This window comes from Poecilia mexicana, unplaced genomic scaffold (genome assembly GCF_051168715.1).
Source record: "Poecilia mexicana isolate PSO_F unplaced genomic scaffold, ASM5116871v1 scaffold_11, whole genome shotgun sequence".
In the NCBI taxonomy this organism is placed as follows: Eukaryota; Metazoa; Chordata; class Actinopteri; order Cyprinodontiformes; family Poeciliidae; genus Poecilia; species Poecilia mexicana.
The window spans coordinates 27,976,074-27,997,184 of NW_028263380.1; the positions used below are offsets into that span (position 1 = coordinate 27,976,074).

A 21,111-nucleotide genomic window follows, 5' to 3' on the forward strand; every position below is an offset into this window, starting at 1 on the left:
CATGGCTCCATGTTGGCGTTAAGGCTCCATGTTGGCGTTAAGGCTCCATGTTGACATTAAGCAGCCATGTTGGCATTAAGGCGCCATGCTGACATTAAGACACCATGTTGGCATTAAGGCTCCATGTTGGCGTTAAGGTGCCATATTGGCATTAAGGCATCATGTTGGCATTAACTCACCATGTTGCCGTTAAGGCTTCATATTGGCATTAAGGTGCCATGTTGGAATTAAGGCTCCATGTTGGCGTTAAGGCTCCATGTTGGCATTAAGGCGCCATGCTGACATTAAGACACCATGTTGGCATTAACTCACCATGTTGCCGTTAAGGCTTCATATTGGCATTAAGGTGCCATGTTGGAATTAAGGCTCCATGTTGGCGTTAAGGCTCCATGTTGGCGTTAAGGCTCCATGTTGACATTAAGCAGCCATGTTGGCATTAAGGCTCCATGTTGGCGTTAAGGTGCCATATTGGCATTAAGGCATCATGTTGGCATTAACTCACCATGTTGCCGTTAAGGCTTCATATTGGCATTAAGGTGCCATGTTGGAATTAAGGCTCCATGTTGGCATTAAGGCGCCATGCTGACATTAAGACACCATGTTGGCATTAACTCACCATGTTGCCGTTAAGGCATCATATTGGTATTAAGGTGCCATGTTGGCATTAAGGCATCATATTGGTATTAAGGTGCCATGTTGACATTAAGGCTCCATGTTGGGGCTGCTGGCTGGCAGCAGCTGTTATTACAGGATTACAGTTCATCTCATGGGATTCATCTCAACAAAAGGCAGAAACTTGCAGGTCAACATTGCAGCTGCAGGACAAAACAGAAATGGAAACAAAATGTTCTCAGGCGGCTCAGAGTGACAGGTGGAGAGAAACAATGAACATTCATGAAGCAAGGGAAAATCCTTTAATGATGGTGGGTGAAGCTGCAGCTTTCTTCTCACGCAGATGTGAAGCCAGCTTTGTTTTCATGTCAGACAAAGATACGGTGGCCTGTTGGCCTGCAGCAGCAGCATGATGCTTTAAAGCCTTCCTCCTCCTCCTCCTCACTAGAGACAGGACTCACCCGTCACAAAGGCAGTCTGAGGGCTCAGGCTCCAGATTTGAGCTGTGAGGTCATCATCGTAGGTGAAGGTGGCGTTTGCAGTCTGGCTCATGTTTCCCACCGTTACCGTGACAACCTGTGACCCCGCAGCTCCCTGGAAGAAGAGGCATCATAGCAGCACAACTGGTCTAACTTTAAAAGGACCAAACAGTCAGCCTTGTGGGACTCCATGTCTCACTGTGTGATGATGAGACACAGTTAAGTTCTCTGTCAGATTAGATCTGAAGCTGCTGCTGCCAGTTAGACCCTGAGATCAGACACAAACCACGAAACACCGACCCGCTCCTCAAGCCGAGAAACTCCCATCGGATGCTGAGCATGCCGGCGTGAAAACTTACTGCTGGGGTTCTGCAGGTCAGCTCGGTGTCGGCTGCCTGGACGACCTCGCAGTCCTCGCCGCCGACCATTACCGTGGCGACGTGTCCGAGGCCGAAGCCGCTCACCGTCAGCAGGGTGCCACCTGGGCAGGAAGTCAGAGGCAGAATGAAGACGCTGAAGCTCCAGGTGAGCGACAGTCAGGCGCCACACACCTGCAACGCCTCCAGACGTCGGCGAGAGCGAAGACACGATGAGCTGCTGGGTGAAGTAGAGGACGCGGTCGGCGGCGAAGCGCGCGTTGCCCAGAGACGGGAAGTTAACGGACACTGGGTAGCTTCCTGCGCTGGCTCCGCCCACTCTGCACACCTGAGAGGAAGCTGGAACACATCAAGCATCAGTTCAGTTACAGGAAACAGAATCAGAAACAAACCATTCCACATGACCCCATAGAGGTCCAAACGTCCCAAAAAGAAGCCATAACTCCTCGTCTGTTGCAGGAAGCGTTTCCTCACCTGTGACCTCTTCAACGACACACCTGGAGCTTCCCACCATGATGGAAGCATTTTCCAAGCTGAATCCCGTCCCAGTGATGGTGATCAGCGTTCCCAGTCCATAGGATCCTGGAACGATCAGGAATATTGGTCCAGGTGAAATTTTTTTCCTAACTGACAAAGCTGCAAAGATCTTCTATTCACATTTCCGAAGAGGACCAGGAAGAGTTGGTAAAAATCTGGGAATTATAGAAATTTTCCGGGGAAAGAGTTTTCCCATCAAAGTAAACTTTGAAGCTGGATCAAAAGAAACCAAAATGGAGTTGAAGGAAGTTTGGGTGTCAGGATTTATGTGTTTTTTTTAAACTTTTTATCTATCCAATAAAAAGTTAGTTTAGATTTTTTTAAGTATGTTTAGGACCAGTCAGAGGTAAATCTGCTCGCTGTCCATGTTTTCCTGATCCTCCGTGTGACTCCGGAGCGCTGAGATCCCGCCTGCTGCTGCAGGGACTCACCTCGAGTCGGGCTGATCCCCGTCACCACCGGCGTCTCCTCCTCCGACCAGCGGAAGCTGCAGCGTCCGGAGCAGTTGGAGGGAATGCCGTTGATGTAGACCTCCACCTGCAGAGCAGCACACCTGTTCTGAAACACTGCAGCTGGTCAAAGCAATCAGAGTTTAATGTTCCCTGAAGGCCCAACAGTTGGATCACAGTAGGTGAACACAAACAGGCTGAAACAGCCAGGTGAGCTCCGGCAGTACCTGCGGCTCTGTTTCCCAAACCCGGAAAAAGTCCCCGGTCAAGCCCCGGGTCAGCAGCCCTCCCTTTGTCTTCTCCTGGACCGTGAAGTTCACGTTGTTCCCAACGACCGCCGAGTCGTCGACCTGGAGGGACATGAAGAATTCGTTCCTACTCCGGCTTTGTGTTTCAGGCAGATTTTACGTCCCAGACAGATCAGACCTTCATGAGTGGCTGGGCTCCAGGCCTGCTGAGCCAGGTGACCCTCCACTTGGGAAGCTTACAGGTGCCCAGGTCCTCCACCTTCACCTGGCCCGCCCCGGGGACACCCTGCAGGGCGAACTTCAGGTCCTCCGCGCTGACGTCCACAGGGAGGCCTGGAGGCACAGGGGAGACGCCTGGTTAGCATGGTTAGAGTGGTTAGCATGGTTAGAGTGGTTAGCATAGTTAGAGTAGTTAGCATGGTTAGAGTGGTTAGCATAGTTAGAGTAGTTAGCATGGTTAGAGTGGTTAGCATAGTTAGAGTGGTTAGCATAGTGAGAGTAGTTAGCATAGTTAGAGTAGTTAGCATGGTTAGAGTGGTTAGCATGGTTAGAATGGTTAGCATGATTAGAGTAGTTAGCATAGTTAGAGTACTTAGCATAGTTAGAGTAGTTAGCATGGTTAGAGTGGTTAGCATGGTTAGAATGGTTAGCATGGTTAGAATGGTTAGCATGATTAGAGTAGTTAGCATAGTTAGAGTACTTAGCATAGTTAGAGTACTTAGCATAGTTAGAGTAGTTAGCATAGTTAGAGTAGTTAGCATAGTTAGAGTAGATAGCATGGTTAGAGTGGCTAGCATGGTTAGAGTGGTTAGCATGATTAGAGTAGATAGCATGGTTAGAGTAGATAGCATGGTTAGAGTAGATAGCATGGTTAGAGTGGCTAGCATGATTAGAGTAGATAGCATGGTTAGAGTGGCTAGCATGGTTAGAGTGGTTAGCATGATTAGAGTAGATAGCATGGTTAGAGTAGATAGCATGGTTAGAGTGGCTAGCATGATTAGAGTAGATAGCATGGTTAGAGTAGATAGCATGGTTAGAGTAGATAGCATGGTTAGAGTGGTTAGCATGATTAGAGTAGATAGCATGGTTCAGGGCTTAAAGTAAAAAAAATCCTGAGCCTGAAACTTATAGTGGTGATAGAAATTAACTATACCGTTTCTATCACAGCTTAATAAAAAGTGTCTTTGAATAGTGCAAACAATTGCTTCTAACAATACAATTAACAATACAATTAGCTAAACACTCAAACTTAAATAAGACTTCAGTTCATTTCAAATCAAAACTAAATGTGAAATGTCTGTGCCCTAAAGGTTCGCCTTAAAATCCCTCAACATTAAATAAAAGTCCTTTCAGTCGATGTTTTTGGAAGTAATTTAGAACATGCAGCATTACCAACTAAATCAGTTTCTCAACCTTTTTGGGCCAGCGCCCCCCCAGCCTTCATCCAGGTCCCTAACCCCCCCACCAAAGAATTTGCAGGCTACTTTGCACTGACTATTATTGGGGCATGCCATGCAATGCATAGGGAGAGCTCTCCCTATGCATTGCATGGCAGGCACCTATTAATCTACACCCAATAGAATGTCTCTTTATTATAATTATAAATATAATTTATTATTCTTCCGTTACCGTTAATGCAGCTCGTACCGCTGCGTGCCCACCCACAAAAGTGGTATCAAAACGTGCGGCTCGATCCCGGCAAGTGAGCTATTAATTCCTTTCTCAAGTAAACGTGTTTCTTTACCGGGTGAGACAAACTCCATCTTCTTTCATATCACATTTGATTTAACCGCTGAACCGAACGCATGAGCTTCTTTTCTACAAGCCGTTTACAGCCATTGGTCAAGAACACGGAGCTAGAGTTCTGATTGGCAGACATCTTTGTCTGTTATCTACAGTTTAGTTGAGGCGGCCGTTTGGTCCAATGCTCGCTTTGCTTGAAAAGCCGTAAATCCGGCCCCCGGCCGGAGCTCTTTAAGCCCTGATGGTTCGAGAGGTTAGCATGGTTAGACAAGCTGGGATGTTTAGCGTTGTTAGTAGGAACCACATTCAGACTACAGGATGTTTTTTCAGTCCAGATGAAGGGTTTGTATTTAATCTGCTGAGGAGAACCGGATCAGTAAATGAGTTAAAGTGCAGCTTCTGTTTAAAGTTCTGGCGCCGGTCCAGCCCCTGTCATCAGTTTGACACCTGGAGAAAAGCTCAGACGCCCTCCAGGACTTGCCGTTCCTGTTCTGCGTCTCCATCTTTGTTCTGACTACAGAATGCGGCGTCGGGCAGAAGATTAGTCTGGGAAACTTCCAGCTCGCTCTACAGATCAGTGGAGGCCAGCTCGGCGCTTAGCTACCTTCTGCCCGGCCGCTGTACATCTCCACATCAAAGGTGCCGCTCAGAGGGGGCGTGGCTCTGCGGGGCCGGGTCACGGTGACCACCGCGCCTCCGAAAATGAACTCGGCGACATCCTCACTGCTGTTCGACATCTTTAGAGAAGAAGAAACAAGTTTAATCAAAGCCGACCTATTGTGCTTCCTGAACAGGTCAGGATCAGTCTATGGCCTATTCAAAACATGATCTTCACATTTTTTCCATTAAATCAAATAATCAGATTTCAGTTGTGCCTATCTTCAGATGTTTAAGGGCCGCTGCCACATCAAATCCAAACAAGCTGCTGCAGGCCCCACCTCAAACTAAAAGTTTACAGTAATACATAAAAATGGCTGCATATAGCAGCTAACCAGAAACCAACCAGAAACTCACCAGAAACCAACCAGAAACCAACCAGAAACCAACCAGAAACTCACCAGAAACCAACTAAAAATCAACTAGAAACCAACTAAAAATCAACTAGAAACCAACCAGAAACCAACCTGAAACTCACCAGAAACCAACCAGAAACCAACCAGAAACAAACTAAAAATCAACTAGTAGAAACAAACTAAAAATCAACCAGAAACAAACCAGAAACCAACCAGAAACAAACTAAAAATCAACTAGTAGAAACAAACTAAAAATCAACTAGTAGAAACAAACTAAAAATCAACTAGTAGAAACAAACTAAAAATCAACCAGAAACAAACCAGAAACCAACCAGAAACAAACCAGAAACAAACCAGAAACAAACCAACTAAAAATCAACCAGAAACAAACCAGAAACGAACCAACTAGAAATCAACTAGAAACCAACCAGAAACTCACCAGAAACAAACCAACTAGAAATCAACTAGAAACTACCTTCATGAAGCTGATCTCCATCAAAGGGAAGTCGAAGGCGCAGTCCAGCGGCGTGGCAACGATCCTGTAAGTGACCTGAGAAGCGGTCGGTTGGTGTTTGGTGACGGAGAACGATTTGATGGACTTCCCAGAGTCCTCGAAGGGAGGAGGTCTTCTCCTGAGGAGGACAGCTAAGAAACGACAGGAGATGAAATGAGTCACTAAGTTAATCATGAACACCAGGGGCCTCATGCATAAAGTGGCGTGCACAAAAAATGTGCGGTCCCATATTTTATGCACAAGTCGGCATGTATAAAAATTAACTTTGCGTCAAGGTTTACACACACTTTTTCGCTCGGCGTGAAAATGTGCAGCAGCCACACAAACTTTTACTGTGGACAATATCAAACCACAAAGCGTCAAAACTCACCTAAAATCACTGAAGTCTGACTACATTCAGTTATTTAGACCAAGAAGCACCAAACCGATGTTTTTCATGATTTTATATTTTATTGTTAAACGATGAAACTGAACCCATTCATCCTCAGACAATAAGCTAACACGAACACAAAATAAAGAAAATAAAAATAAGAGCATGTGAAAACCTCGCTCTAATGTAAATGGCACTTTTCCTCAGTTTGTGTCTCAGAGATGTAACACATTGATCTGTGAGCCGAAATGCATCTATGGGGTCATTTCATTCTCACTGAAAACAGGAAACAGGCTCAGCAGATTAACTCCAACCTGCTGAGTAAAACTACTCAACAGGTTTGATTATTTAAGGTGATCCAGGTGTGTCTGCAGTCACACGGATCTCAGTAGCTGCATCCAGGTGAGCCGTAATGTGGAGCTTTGGCTCTGATGGAGAACAGAGGGAGGATTGATCAGAGATCATATTGATCTGATGGTGATTCATCCAGACTGATTATCCTGGGGCTCTGAGCAGAACTTAGACAGAGCCGAGCGGTACCGGTACCGGTCCAGCTGCAGCCATCCAGCCTCCCGCTTTGTGAAAGCGCCTTATGGACATAAAGCATCTTGATTCTGTAAATGTACAACTTATATACATGATTCTACTATTCAGAATTTGCACTTAGATCTCTTTGTTTTTTATTTTAAAAACACGCGGCCACGTGTGTGTGCACGGCTTTATACATCCAATACTTTTTGTGTGCTGCACTTTTCTAAATTTTTCTCCAAGTTTTAGTGTGAAAACTGCGCAGCGTTTTATGCATGAGGCCCCCAGTCTGGTTTAACTCCACACCAGCTGAACTAGGAGGAAGTTTGACCCGCACCGTTCTCGTCCATGGCAGTCGGCGTCTTCCCAATGTGAACCACGTCCACATAGTAGTCTGCGGCGGAGGCGTCTCTGTAGAGAAGCAGCTCCTGCAGGAGGAACCTGCTGCCGACCACGGCGGTCTGAAGGGCGCTCTGAAGATCAACGCACTTGTAGCTCCACCTGCGGGGAAAGTATGAGCCTCAGAGCGCCACAGAGGCATCACGGCCTCTTCCTCTGCGCACTCATTACCTGTCCCCGCTGCTGAACACGGTGCTGATCCTGGAGGTCTGGGTCTGGGTCTGACCGCTGCTGTCACTGTAGCTGAACTTCACCCCCATCTCGTCCCTCAGACGTCCCTTATAGGCAAAGCAGAGCTGGGGAGACAGAGGAAAGGCTTCTGACACCTGGAGGACTTCAGGCTCTCTCCTAGACTCGGTTTAGACACGTTTCTGTCACGTTTTCTGATTTAAGCCTCTGTTTTTCAAATGTTGGAAGCGTTCAGATCAAAGCTGCATATCTGTCCATCCGTCTTACGGTGGGGTGCTGGTCCAGGGACACCGGTCCATACTGTCCTCCGGACTCTTTGGTGAAGGTTTCCCTGAACAGAGCGTCTGCGTTCTTCAGTGACCAGAACCCGCAGAACCCGGAGTGGTCCTCAGGAGTCCCACTCTGAGCGGCGGTGAACTGTGGAGGTCAGAGGTCAGTTAGGGGACAGTTGGACAGCGTCAGGACGTCTCATGCCTGATGACACACTGCTTCACTTTGTCCACTGACCTCAGGGTCCTCAAAGTCGTTGAAGTACTTGACGTTGGTGCCCTGAGTGGTCAGAACCTCGACGGGACAATCAGCCTTCATCAGGTCCTCCAGGACGGACTGGACCTGTCCAGAAACACGACCGGAGACGTCTCAGAGGAGACAAAACGGAGACCAGATCTGAGTCTGACGACCATCAGGTGGACAGGTACGGACCTCAGACGCAGTGGCGTTGAAGGCAACGGGTGCCGCAGGAAACCCGGCCCAACTCAGAGTGAAGGCCGCCATGTTGCTTTGACCCTTGGTGACCTCTGAGACGGAGACGTTGGTGTCTGAGCCGAAGATCTCAAAGTTCAGAGGGGCAAAGTCACCTGGCAGAGGACAAAGGTTTCAATCATTTATCGTAGCTTAGATGCTTAAAATGGCCGTTGAGCATAAACTGATGGAAACGTAGAAATGTTCTGGTCCGAACTGAATGTCTGATTCTGCTCTTATCCGACACATTAAGCTCTCAGCTCCGTTTCAGGGCGCCGTGTATGGAGGAATATTCCTGCCATAATCCAAGAGCTCACATTTTCATTTTGAAAGCAGGATTTCATGCCTTTCTTCTCAAAACTCGTAACTCTTGTATTCAAAACTTCTCTGGCTGACAGTCTCTGCTCGCTTGCAAAACATGGAACTGCCTTTTGGCACAGTCGCCTGGCAACCTCTCAGCCAAAAAATGAAAGTGTTGTGCTGGGTGTGTTCGTTTCCTTATAGCAGGTGAGCCTGTGTGGCTGCTATTGATTGTAGCAACCTGCGCCACCTACTGGATGTAGGGAGAAACAACAATGTCAGCTTTCTGTTCAGTAGCAGACTAAATATCTGCCAGAAGTGTTACTGATCGCTAACAGCTGCTCATCGCTAACAGCTACTGATCGCTAACAGCTGCTCATCGCTAACAGCTACTGATCGCTAACAGCTGCTCATTGCTAACAGCTGCTCATCGCTAACAGCTGCTCATCGCTAACAGCTGCTCATCATTAACAGCTACTGATCGCTAACAGCTACTGATCGCTAACAGCTGCTGATCTTAGGCAGGATTTTGTTCACCCAACCAAAGACAACAGTTACGACTTGATATCTATTGATCGATCTATCTATAGGGAGAAACACTGGTTGTTCCTCCCTACATCCAGTAGGTGGCGCAGGTTGCTACAGTCAATAGTAGACGCACAGGCACATCCACTAGAAGGAAACAAATGCACCCAGTACAACACTGTCATTCTATTGGCTGAGAGATTGCTAGGCGACTGTGCCAAAAGGCGTTTCCAAAAGCGAGCAAAGAGTCTGAGCAGAGACTAAGTGAGAGCGCCAGGAGAAGTTTTGAGTACAAACGTTACAAGGTGACAAAGGGCAGCCTTGGCAGAGTCCAACTCTCACTGGAAACGAGCCCGACTTACTGCCGGCAATGCGGACCAGACTCTGACACCGGTCGTACAAGGACCTGACAGCCCGTATCAAAGGGCCCGGTTCCCCATATTCCCGGAGAACCCCCAACAAGGCCCCCCTAGGGACACGGTCCAACGCCTTCTCCAAGTCCACAAAACACATGTAGGGCGAACTCCCAGAACCCTGCAGGACCCTGCTGAGGGTGTAGAGCTGGTTCAGTGTTCCACGACCAGAACCAGAACCACAGTGCTCTTCCTGAATCCGAAGTTCGACTATCAGACGGACACTCCTCTCCAGGACCCCTGAATAGACCTTACCAGGGAGGCTTAAGAGTGTGACCCCCCTGTAATTGGAGCACACCCTCCAGTCCCCCTTTTGAACAGGGGGACCCCAGTCTGCCAATCCAGGGGAACTGCCCCCGATGTCCATGCGATGTTGCAGAGTCACGTCATGGACTCTTGGATTCCTCTTGGATTAAGGCAGGAAAATTCCTCCATAGCTGAGGAACTCCATCCACCCGCAGCCTGAAGACCTGAAGGCCTGGCTGGGTCCTCCGTGTTGGAGCCTCTTAACCCTTGTGTAACCCCAGTGTAGGTGTTGAGTTCCATTTTCTGGTTCTCTACTATTTATCCCCTTCGCCTTCCAAAATCTCGCGATAGTTTGATATATAACTGAAATTCTCGCGAGAATTACTAAGCAGCCAATCGTTGTTGCGTGTCTGAGTCACATGTACCAGCTAATATACCCATTTGCTGGGTATATTATGAACTGCGGAATTGGCCAGGTTCGATGGCGAGCTGAAGATTCGGGTCTAAGAGCCTAAAAGGATTTCACCTGTGGTTTGGTTTCCCCACCAGGCTGGGAGACTTCCTGCAGCCCAGGAACAAACTGTTCCCACTCTGATCTGACTTTTGTCAGCCTAGGAACTGCAGCAAGCGCTCTAACCAACTCACCTGACCCGTTGAACCACCCCAGTTCTGGGGGTTAATAAACTGAATGGTGTGGCTTGTTGCCAGAACTATGGAACTGATTTATGTTTCTTTGATTTGTTAATTTAATTGTTTTTCTTGTGTATTTTTTTATTTAATATGGCCATTTGAATGTTATTTTTTTCCCTATTGTAATGTACATATGTATATAATTATTCACTGTGAATACAAGGCATCTGCAAACTTCTAGTCTGTCTACTCCTTCATGAGTCGTATCTTGACTTCTGAGAACTAGCCCATTGACCCTGTTGGTCATAATCTATTTTCAATTATTTAGAAATATAGTATACTGTCGTTTACGCAGTGTGTGCGAGGACTGAGAGAAACGTAGAGGACTATGGCAAATGATACAAGTTTTACGTGTGTGGGGTCGGTTGGCCCCCATTTCTACATACAAGGGTTAAAGGAACAGTGACCCGCTGACTGATCCCCCAGATCGAAGGACTAAAATAACATCACTGTTGGACAACGTCTCTCCGATTGGACAATGTGTTGTCCCCGCTGCTGAATGTCTGTCCATTTCCTTAAATTTCCCCTCTGAGGGACGATAAAGGTTATTTGTGTTCCACTTCTCCTCAATCCTAAAATCAGATGTGAAGCTTGGATACATCACCATGAAAAGGCTAGCTTAGCAACTGCACAGATTGAACACTGCTCTGTTCACCAGCTGCTTGGACTTAAGTTCCCATCTCTACTTTAGTTTCCCAAACTCAGCAGATGTTTGACAGTCATCAGGAAGCTGCTGTGGGACTGAGAACATTTCAGTCAGGAGCTGAGGATGTTGGCTGAACTCTGATCACTCAGACAGGAACGTATTCAGACCAACTGGAGCGACCAGAGCTGTTAGCTCCCTGGAAGTGATGCTGCAGCCTGAACGTGTCATTCTGCCAGTTGCTTTGTCCTCCCACCTCTGTCAGAGTTGAAGGTGACGGTGTAGTGAGAGCCCTGGGCGTCCTCCTGCTTGGTGACGGTGACGCTGTCAGGTTTGATAGACCACAGGTTGTTCAGAGCCGCCTGTAGCTCCTCCGCTGAGGCGCTCACAGGGACGAGTCCTGCAGGAGAAAACACCAAACCATCAGGAGTTTCACAGGCGCAGAGCGGCTGGCTAGCAGGCGGCCGGCTAGCAGGCAGCCGGCTAGCAGGCGGCGGAGCACGGAAGTCACCGGTCTGGGCGTTCCCGTAGCGCAGGCTGAAGAAGGTGCTTCCACATAGATGGCTGGCACAGCCGCTGCTGACGCTGACCTTCTGCACCTCCCTGACGGCTGCGACCCCAGAGGACCACGAGTCAAAGGTCAGCACCTGATGGACGGTGGACATGAGACAAGCAGGAGCTCAGATGAAGGAAGGAGCCAGAGGAGGGATTCTGTCCTGCGGTTTGTCTTTGGGACAATGAACGTCTCGCTGCATTAGAAGCAGTGACAGAAGAAGCGACGGTTCTAATCTGGGAAGTTTAACCATGAGATGTCCTGCGACCTCTGATTCCACTGAAGAACAGTTTTACTCAGGAAGCTTGAACCCTGAAGTCCGTTCTGGCTCTCGCTGGTCTTTGCAAACCTGAACATTTACATTCCAGGGTTTCCTCCAGCCTGGCAGCCTGCCAGGCTTATGATACACAGAGAAACCCTGTTCACCACTGACTCTGACCGTTCCTCTTGGGCCAGAACCAATATGGAGCCCAGAGCAGAATTTCCTTATACTTTCCTATAAAACTGCACTGATGTTTTCAAACTTTAAAGAATTAACCTGGTAAATTTAAATTTAAGTTTTTTTAAATTCCAGTTTGAAAACTGGGAACAAATTTAAAAGAGTTAAAGTTCTGATCTGGAGTCCTGATCCTGTACCTGCTCCTCGTCAAATGCTTCATATTCAGCGACAATGTCCTGGATTTCATCGACAGCGTCGTCCGACTGCGCTGCTGTGAAGGAACTTTCCTCCTGGAACAGGCCGATGTTGAGCGAAGCGATGCCGTAATATTCCTGCTGCAGAAGCTCCAGGTAGTACCTGCAGATGGAAAACCAGCTGATGAGATGAACAAACCGCTTTCTGCCACATGAGCTGTGAAGTCATGCTCACGGTTTTCCTTTCTCCAGGAAAAGCATTTCGGATTTCTGGGACTCCAGCTGGAAGAAGTCGCCGACATATCTGGGCTGGAAAGCCACTTTCACCTGGAGAGAGGAAGTGGGAACGTCAAAGCAGGAAGTGAAGCCGCCTATCGTCAGGAATCAGCAGCAGCTGCTACCTTGTCTTCTGGCCGACTGGAGTTGCTCAGGTACAGGTCACACCTGTCGTCACAGTGCAGGTATATGTTGAAGTTCCCGCTGAGCGGTGGAATGAGGAAGCCTCTGGTCCGAGAGGCGAACAGATCGTCTTCCCTGGGGAAGACGTGCGGCAGCGTGTCGATCCACTGGGACCGGTAACCGCTCGTGTTCTGGTTGTAGCTCCAGATCTCGTCCAAGGAGCGCGGACGCTTGTCGCTCCACACGTCCATCTTCAGGCCCCGCCCACCTGGAGGCGCATGGGACAGCATCAGGTACAGAATCCAGCTGACGCTGTTCGGTAGCCAGGAAGTACTGCTGGATGCTCCGGTCTTTTACAAAATAAAAGATTCCAACAATCTGATTTTAGGGAAAAGTGGCAGAGAAATGGTTCTGATCAGCTTCACGTCTGATTTTCCAGACGCTTTCCAGTTTCATATGCAAGCTGAATCTTCTTCTGTCGACAGTCATGGCGTCCCTCAGGGTCCTGATTTAGGCCCCGCCCTCTTTCACGAGGAAACGTTCCGTTGATGTCAGAAAACCTGATTATCTGCCAGCTCTACTTCCTTTGAAACCAAATCACCGTCCAATCAGAACCCTTTGCTCAAGCTACGTGGCTCTACCTGTGGCTCTACCTGTGGCTCTACCTGCTACCTGTGACTGTACCTGTGGCTCTACCTGTGGCTCTACCTGCTACCTGTGACTGTACCTGTGGTTCTACCTGTGGTTCTACCTGTGGTTCTACCTGTGACTGTACCTGTGGTTCTACCTGTGGCTCTACCTGTGGCTCTACCTGCTACCTGTGACTGTACCTGTGGTTCTACCTGTGGTTCTACCTGTGGCTCTACCTGTGGCTCTACCTGCTACCTGTGACTGTACCTGTGGTTCTACCTGTGGTTCTACCTGTGGTTCTACCTGTGACTGTACCTGTGGCTCTACCTGTGGCTCTACCTGTGGTTCTACCTGTGGCTCTACCTGTGGTTCTACCTGTGGTTCTACCTGTGACTGTACCTGTGGCTCTACCTGTGGCTCTACCTGCTACCTGTGACTGTACCTGTGGTTCTACCTGTGGTTCTACCTGTGGTTCTACCTGTGACTGTACCTGTGGCTCTACCTGTGGCTCTACCTGTGGCTCTACCTGTGGTTCTACCTGTTACTGTACCTGTGGCTCTACCTGCTACCTGTGACTGTACCTGTGACTGTACCTGTGGTTCTACCTGTGGTTCTACCTGTGACTGTACCTGTGGTTCTACCTGTGACTGTACCTGTGGCTCTACCTGTGGCTCTACCTGTGGCTCTACCTGTGACTGTACCTGTGGTTCTACCTGTGACTGTACCTGTGGCTCTACCTGTGGCTCTACCTGTGGCTCTACCTGCTACCTGTGACTGTACCTGTGGTTCTACCTGTGGTTCTACCTGTGACTGTACCTGTGGCTCTACCTGTGGCTCTACCTGTGGCTCTACCTGTGGTTCTACCTGTGGCTCTACCTGTGGTTCTACCTGTGACTGTACCTGTGGCTCTACCTGTGGCTCTACCTGTGGCTCTACCTGTGGTTCTACCTGTGGCTCTACCTGTGGTTCTACCTGTGACTGTACCTGTGACTGTACCTGTGGTTCTACCTGTGGGTCTACCTGTGGCTCTACCTGTGGGTCTACCTGTGGCTCTACCTGTGACTGTACCTGTGGTTCTACCTGTGGCTCTACCTGCTACCTGTGACTGTACCTGTGGTTCTACCTGTGGTTCTACCTGTGACTGTACCTGTGGCTCTACCTGTGGCTCTACCTGTGGCTCTACCTGTGGGTCTACCTGTGGTTCTACCTGTGGTTCTACCTGTGGTTCTACCTGTGGCTGTACCTGTGGCTCTACCTGTGGCTCTACCTGTGGCTCTACCTGTGGCTCTACCTGTGGGTCTACCTGTGGTTCTACCTGTGGTTCTACCTGTGGCTCTACCTGTGGCTCTACCTGTGGGTCTACCTGTGGTTCTACCTGTGGTTCTACCTGTGGTTCTACCTGTGACTGTACCTGTGGCTCTACCTGTGGCTCTACCTGTGGCTCTACCTGTGGTTCTACCTGTGGCTCTACCTGTGGGTCTACCTGTGGTTCTACCTGTGGTTCTACCTGTGGCTCTACCTGTGGCTCTACCTGTGGCTCTACCTGCTACCTGTGACTGTACCTGTGGTTCTACCTGTGGTTCTACCTGTGACTGTACCTGTGGCTCTACCTGTGGCTCTACCTGTGGCTCTACCTGTGGCTCTACCTGTGACTGTACCTGTGGTTCTACCTGTGGTTCTACCTGTGGCTCTACCTGTGGGTCTACCTGTGGTTCTACCTGTGGTTCTACCTGTGGCTCTACCTGTGGCTCTACCTGTGGCTCTACCTGCTACCTGTGACTGTACCTGTGGTTCTACCTGTGGTTCTACCTGTGACTGTACCTGTGGCTCTACCTGTGGCTCTACCTGTGGCTCTACCTGTGGCTCTACCTGTGACTGTACCTGTGGTTCTACCTGTGGTTCTACCTGTGGCTCTACCTGTGGGTCTACCTGTGGTTCTACCTGTGGTTCTACCTGTGGCTCTACCTGTGGCTCTACCTGTGGCTCTACCTGCTACCTGTGACTGTACCTGTGGTTCTACCTGTGGTTCTACCTGTGACTGTACCTGTGGTTCTACCTGTGGTTCTACCTGTGACTGTACCTGTGGCTCTACCTGTGGCTCTACCTGTGGCTCTACCTGTGGCTCTACCTGTGACTGTACCTGTGGTTCTACCTGTGGTTCTACCTGTGGCTCTACCTGTGGGTCTACCTGTGGTTCTACCTGTGGTTCTACCTTTGTGTTATGCTGATAAGATTTAGTTTCATTTTGCTGCTTTATTGTTTCTTTCTTTCTGTTTTTGTTTCTATTTTGTATAATCTTCCGTTTTTTAATGTTTTTTCTGTTTTTATTAGTGACTGCTGTCTCTTGTTTCAGTTTTTTGTTCTGTTCCTGCAGCGACAGCCAAACCAAGCGATACCTCATGACAGTTTTTACACGCTGGAGGCTGAAACTGAGACGTTAACGTGATTTTCAGACTGAAGCAGCTCGGCGTTGTTTGTCTGCGGAAGCGACGGCTTGAACGGAGAACCATCTGCAGCCGCGGGCGATCGGAGCCCAGATGGAATCGGATCTGTGCAAACCCACAGTTTTAGTTGATGTTCTGAACAATCTGCACAAACAGGTGTTGGGTTCATCTGTCAGATAGCATAACATCAGCCCCAAGCAGAGCCACGTGTTGCTTTGGACCTTTCCAGACCGTTTCTGAACTGTGGAAACTTCTGAATGCAACTGTTTGTGGGAAATTCTCCATGATTTGAATTGCATTCAAATCTCATGAAAATCCTGCAGTACAAGAACAAACCAACCACTGTAGCTGGCAGATTTCCACATTTTTGTTTTCCAGAACAGTCCTGAGTGATGCTGCTGGGCCAATCAGGGAAGCCCTTCCTTCTCTGAATAACCCTAGCTCGCGTGTTTTGCTCCTGCATTTTTGGAAATGTGAAACTGTGAGAAGCAGAGCGTGACCCAGCAGCTCCGCTCCGTGGTTCTGATAACAGATCGGCTGTTCTGCTCCATCCATGCCGACACTTTGATGGCAGATTAAATTCCAGCTAGCTGGCATCAGCCTCGCCAGCTCTCACCTGGGTGAACCTGCCGGTGGTCGTCCGCCGGCCGTCCGGCCGTCCTGCAGGTGATCCTGTCGTCCGCCACGCTCTGGACCTCACAGGGCCGACCTGCAGACAGAAACCACAGCAGCAGAAAACGTCTAAAGCCACAGATAAATGAGCTGGTAATGATAAGCACCAGGTCAAACTAAGAAAACATTTTGCACCTTTAATCCATCCATCTGACTTTGAGAAAGAAACCCATTCATTTTCTGATTATCATAAGTAAAGATCTTTGGTAGCTGTACATATTGGATTGTTTTCTCTGGTTTGAAGGATTATTTTAATCAGATTGTGTTGTCAGTCACCAGCTGCTGTGAGCAGCAGCGAATGAAGGACAATCGGCTGAATCGCTGTCGTCACGGTCTGCCGAGTCTCTGAGACACAGCACATTATTTCCTTTCATCTGTGACTCTTTCCTTTTGTCTGAAGTCTTTGTGCTTTCTGTGGTGTTAAAAGGATTATCTCCACTACATGACTTTAAAACAGACAGCATTCATCTGTTCATGATGAACATTTTGTTTTGCCATTCTTCAGGAAAACTGGTTCTGACAGCGTTTTAAAAAGTTTCCACCCTGACGGTCACGTTTACCTCCGACTAGAACCCGGGCGGGTTCATCGGTCTGGTCGAAGAAGCGGCCGTGGATGGTGAGCAGGGTTCCCCCCATGACGCTGCCCTGGGATGGGGAGACGGCGGTCACCTCTGGGCAGGAAGTCAGCAGGAAGTCAGCAGAGGAGCAGGAATCTGATGCTGCGTTTCTCACTAACATACCTGCAAACGTCTGGAACATGGAGAGTCTGGACAAAGATGAAACCCAGAACAGATTCTTCCTTGGGAAACTCCTGAAATGCAACAAGAGTAAAGATTAAAAAGTGACAACAATAACATTGCGGAGTTAATAATAATGCTGTCATTCATCTGCTCTCTGAAGCCTCAACGAAAGCACAACTTGGTCTTTAAATGAGCCATTATTGAATTATATCCTACTGATTCTTTTAGAGAAATGCTTATAACTGTGGCTGCAGTTTGTAGATGAGTATTTAAATGTTGCTGTTTACAAAGTTACAGTCAGAAATTAACAGCAATATTTTTATTATTTAGCCAGTAATAAAATAAATGGGGGTTCATATTTCTAACATAACATTCATTCATCTGTAAATACCATAACTTCAAGCTCTTTATCATAGTTTTCCCTATATTTGTTGTTCTACATTTCAGTTTAAAGCAAACTTAATATAGAACTTCTCAAGATGCAGATTTTAGTTTGATAGCGGAAAGTGGGTTAGCATGTTAGCTAAATATTACGTTCTGTAGCTCAGAGCTAATTTCGTTTGGAGCTAAATAGTTTGCCTACTCAATATTTAAGGAGATAAATATTTTGTTTATGACTTAAACTAAATATTGCTGAATAAATATTTGAAACTCTGACATTAATAAATTAAATATCCTGCAGAGCTCCTGAGCAGAGGCTTACCTTCCATAATCAGCGTCCAGGATGTAGCTCATGTTGTGATGACCTGTGGAAATCAAACCCTGCTGAGTTGCTGTTCTGCCAGGGTAAAGGTTAAAGGTCAGGGCAGCTTCTTACCAACGTAGGTCCCAGTCGTCCTGCAGCTCATGTAGCCCCAGTTTGACGTTTCAGAGTCCAGCTGCAGGTTGTACCTTCACACAGACAGACTGAGCTAAAGCAGCTGCTTGCTGAACGATCTGGTCAAACATCCTGAACACTTACAGTTCATCTGAGTTGGGCTTCAGCAGCTCGCAGGGCATTCCCCCCATGTAGGACCTGCAGGGTCACAAAGGGTCACCAGGGGTCACCAGGGGTCATAGCTTTTTAACACAACGCTGCTGTTCCATCCTCACAGTTTTACCAACGTACACATTCATTTCTCCAGTCATTTTTTATGTTCTTTGTTTTTGAGACTTTTTAAGGGATAAATTTCATTTGGAGGAGGTGACCTTTAACCCCTGTGTGTTGGTCAACCCTATGGATTGATGTGCCCACCTCAGGAACCTGACATTGAGGCCACTGGAGCTCAGGTCCGTGTTGCTCCCGTAAACGTCAGAGTAGATCCGGCCTCGGATCGTCACCAGCGTTCCTGCAGGACAGTTCACATCCCGTTACTGAAACTGGAAGGCTGAACTGGGCCGGGTCGGTCCCAGCAGCAGGTTCTGGTGGTACCTGGGAGGCCGGTGAGTGGGCTCAGGGAGTAGATGGTCGGAGTGCGCCACCAACGGGTCTGAAGGAAAGAGGGGCAGATCAGAACCAGAACAGGAAGATAAAACAAGTGGAGGGAGACAATGGGAAAACCGGAGGGAAAACCGGAGGGGGAACCGGAGGGGGAACCGGAGGGAGAACCGGAGGGGGAACCGGAGGGGGAACCGGAGGAGGAAACCGGAGGGGGAAACCGGAGGGGGAACCGGAGGGAGAACCGGAGGGGGAACCGGAGGAGGAAACCGGAGGGGGAACCGGAGGGAGAACCGGAGGGAGAACCGGAGGGGGAACCGGAGGAGGAAACCGGAGGGGGAACCGGAGGGGGAACCGGAGGAGGAAACCGGAGGGGGAACCGGAGGGGGAACCGGAGGGAGAACCGGAAGGGGAACCGGAGGGGGAACCGGAGGGGGAACCGGAGGGGGAACCGGAAGGGGAACCGGAGGGGGAAACCGGAGGGGGAAACCGGAGGGGGAACCGGAAGGGGAACCGGAGGGGGAACCGGAGGGGGAAACCGGAGGGGGAACCGGAGGAGGAAACCGGAGGAGGAAACCGGAGGGGGAACCGGAAGGGGAACCGGAGGGGGAACCGGAGGGGGAACCGGAGGAGGAAACCGGAGGAGGAAACCGGAGGGGGAACCGGAAGGGGAACCGGAGGGGGAACCGGAAGGGGAACCGGAGGGGGAAACCGGAGGGGGAAACCGGAGGGGGAACCGGAGGAGGAAACCGGAGGGGGAACCGGAAGGGGAACCGGAGGGGGAACCGGAGGGGGAACCGGAGGAGGAAACCGGAGGAGGAAACCGGAGGGGGAACCGGAAGGGGAACCGGAGGGGGAACCGGAGGAGGAAACCGGAGGAGGAACCGGAGGAGGAACCGGAGGGGGAACCGGAGGGGGAACCGGAAGGAAAACCGGAGGGGGAACCGGTGACGTACGTAGAGACTGCAGTGATATGGTTTGTAGTTGCCGTTGCAGATGTTGACATCAGGAATGGGAACGCCGTCCACACTGACATGAACCACATATTGGTCCTCCGGCATCGCCCTGTCAGGGAGCAGCAAACGCTACTGTAAAGAGAAACCTGGACCGGGTCACATGGCCTCACCCTGACCCGGTGTGTACCTGGTGTAGCAGAGGATCTGCTGGCGGTGGGTGGAGTCTCTCTCCACGTCACAGGGCACCGACAGCGCGTCCGACACCAGGGTGACCCGGTTCCCAAACTGCCCGTCTTCAGGATCCAGCTGGAACTGACGCTCCTGAGCAAAACCTGGAATCCAACCAGCAACTTCTGCTCCAATCAGCAAAACCACACAAATATTCTGGAGCACACCCTCTGGTTCTGATCCAACCCCTTTCAGTTTGAAGAACCAAAAGGGGTGAGATCTGCTGGGTCAAACCGGTCAAACTGGGCGATTATGGAGCAGAATAATCCAGGAATAATCCCAGAAACATTTCAGAGGAACGCGCCACTGCAGATTGTTTAAGATGACAACGGAATAAAACCTGACATAATCGAACTGATTATTGTTTTATTGATTGATTATCTCTTTTGTTGCCCCTCACTGAATAAACGGGTCGGTGGGCTCAGTGTCTCTGCAGGGATTATCGTCATCGGAACCAAGCGCTCCAAACTTTATGGTTTAAAAAAATAAAATGTTTTTCTTTTCTTACTCAACAAAAACCACAAAATATGCTATATTTTTATGAAACCAGTCAGATTAATTTACAAATGACATGTAAATTAGTTTCCAACATGAAACAAACAGATCCTGTATTTCAAAATAAAACTGGTGTTTCTGAGTCACTTCCTGTGTTTATTAAATAAAACATTTTTTTGTATTTATTAAATTAAATACTGGTGTGGATGCAGCAGTTTTCCTCTGACTGAAAGTTTCTGGAAACAACAAGCCCAGTTCTGAAACATTTTATTATTTTAATTTGTTGGTGATAAATTTCCCCTCATTCAAAGTAAAACTCCCAGACGGGCCACAGTTGGCCCCGCGCCGCACGTTGGGCACCCAGAGCTACAGCAATAATGTCATTATTTCATCAGTATCAGATCAGTAAAGTATCGATCTGGTTAATCTGATCGCGGCTGATTGAAACGCTGTGAAGGTCTCCCACCTTCCTCCTCTTCCTCACCCCCCCTACCGTCTCCGCTGATGGTGAATCTCGTTGCTCCCGCCGTGCTTCCTGTGTGGGGGGAGACCCAGAAGACCCTCTGACCACCTGGAGAGAGACGGATGGAATAATCTGTGATAATCTGTGCGGATTAGAGGAGGCGTCTTTGTGGTTTCTTACAGCAGCAGCTCCAGACGGCGAAGAGGAGCGCCGCTGGCCTCCACAGCGACTCCATCCTGGAGAATTCCCAGACTTCCTGCTGCTGCACCTGAACGTCCTGCAGGGAGAACAGTAGTTCTTTAATCTCTGGTAATCTCTGGTAATCTGCTCCAGTTTGTCATTTTCAAAACTACAAAACAATCATCAGAATTTAGTGAAAAATGAAAAACTGAGACTGAAAGATGAGAAAATATTTCTGAGCTCACCTGAACGCACCTGGAGCCAAACTGGAGGAGAAAACAGAAA

At 48.9% G+C, this 21,111-nt stretch overlaps 1 protein-coding gene across 2 annotated transcripts in view; it reads right to left on the bottom strand.

The window, feature by feature from the left end:
• The window catches only part of pkhd1l1.1 (PKHD1 like 1, tandem duplicate 1), a 62,255-nt gene that overhangs the window by 41,111 nt on the left and 33 nt on the right, over positions 1-21,111 (bottom strand). For both annotated transcript variants that reach the window (XM_088010566.1, XM_088010567.1), the window contains exons 1-32: positions 21,072-21,111; positions 20,827-20,923; positions 20,677-20,754; positions 19,648-19,792; positions 19,461-19,569; positions 18,499-18,556; positions 18,322-18,415; positions 18,049-18,102; positions 17,905-17,978; positions 17,791-17,833; positions 17,088-17,158; positions 16,908-17,018; positions 16,292-16,384; positions 12,604-12,869; positions 12,438-12,529; positions 12,206-12,365; positions 11,528-11,663; positions 11,273-11,416; positions 8,161-8,315; positions 7,966-8,070; positions 7,726-7,875; positions 7,441-7,565; positions 7,208-7,371; positions 5,934-6,103; positions 5,050-5,182; positions 2,881-3,035; positions 2,682-2,804; positions 2,437-2,542; positions 1,943-2,050; positions 1,643-1,807; positions 1,451-1,572; positions 1,074-1,206 (exon numbers count right to left, since the gene is read on the bottom strand). The exon at positions 21,072-21,111 is cut by the window's right edge. In XM_088010566.1, the coding sequence (XP_087866692.1) occupies positions 1,074-1,206; positions 1,451-1,572; positions 1,643-1,807; positions 1,943-2,050; positions 2,437-2,542; positions 2,682-2,804; positions 2,881-3,035; positions 5,050-5,182; positions 5,934-6,103; positions 7,208-7,371; positions 7,441-7,565; positions 7,726-7,875; positions 7,966-8,070; positions 8,161-8,315; positions 11,273-11,416; positions 11,528-11,663; positions 12,206-12,365; positions 12,438-12,529; positions 12,604-12,869; positions 16,292-16,384; positions 16,908-17,018; positions 17,088-17,158; positions 17,791-17,833; positions 17,905-17,978; positions 18,049-18,102; positions 18,322-18,415; positions 18,499-18,556; positions 19,461-19,569; positions 19,648-19,792; positions 20,677-20,754; positions 20,827-20,923; positions 21,072-21,111 (3,779 nt within the window). The remainder of the gene's footprint in view (positions 1-1,073; positions 1,207-1,450; positions 1,573-1,642; positions 1,808-1,942; positions 2,051-2,436; positions 2,543-2,681; positions 2,805-2,880; positions 3,036-5,049; positions 5,183-5,933; positions 6,104-7,207; positions 7,372-7,440; positions 7,566-7,725; positions 7,876-7,965; positions 8,071-8,160; positions 8,316-11,272; positions 11,417-11,527; positions 11,664-12,205; positions 12,366-12,437; positions 12,530-12,603; positions 12,870-16,291; positions 16,385-16,907; positions 17,019-17,087; positions 17,159-17,790; positions 17,834-17,904; positions 17,979-18,048; positions 18,103-18,321; positions 18,416-18,498; positions 18,557-19,460; positions 19,570-19,647; positions 19,793-20,676; positions 20,755-20,826; positions 20,924-21,071) is intronic.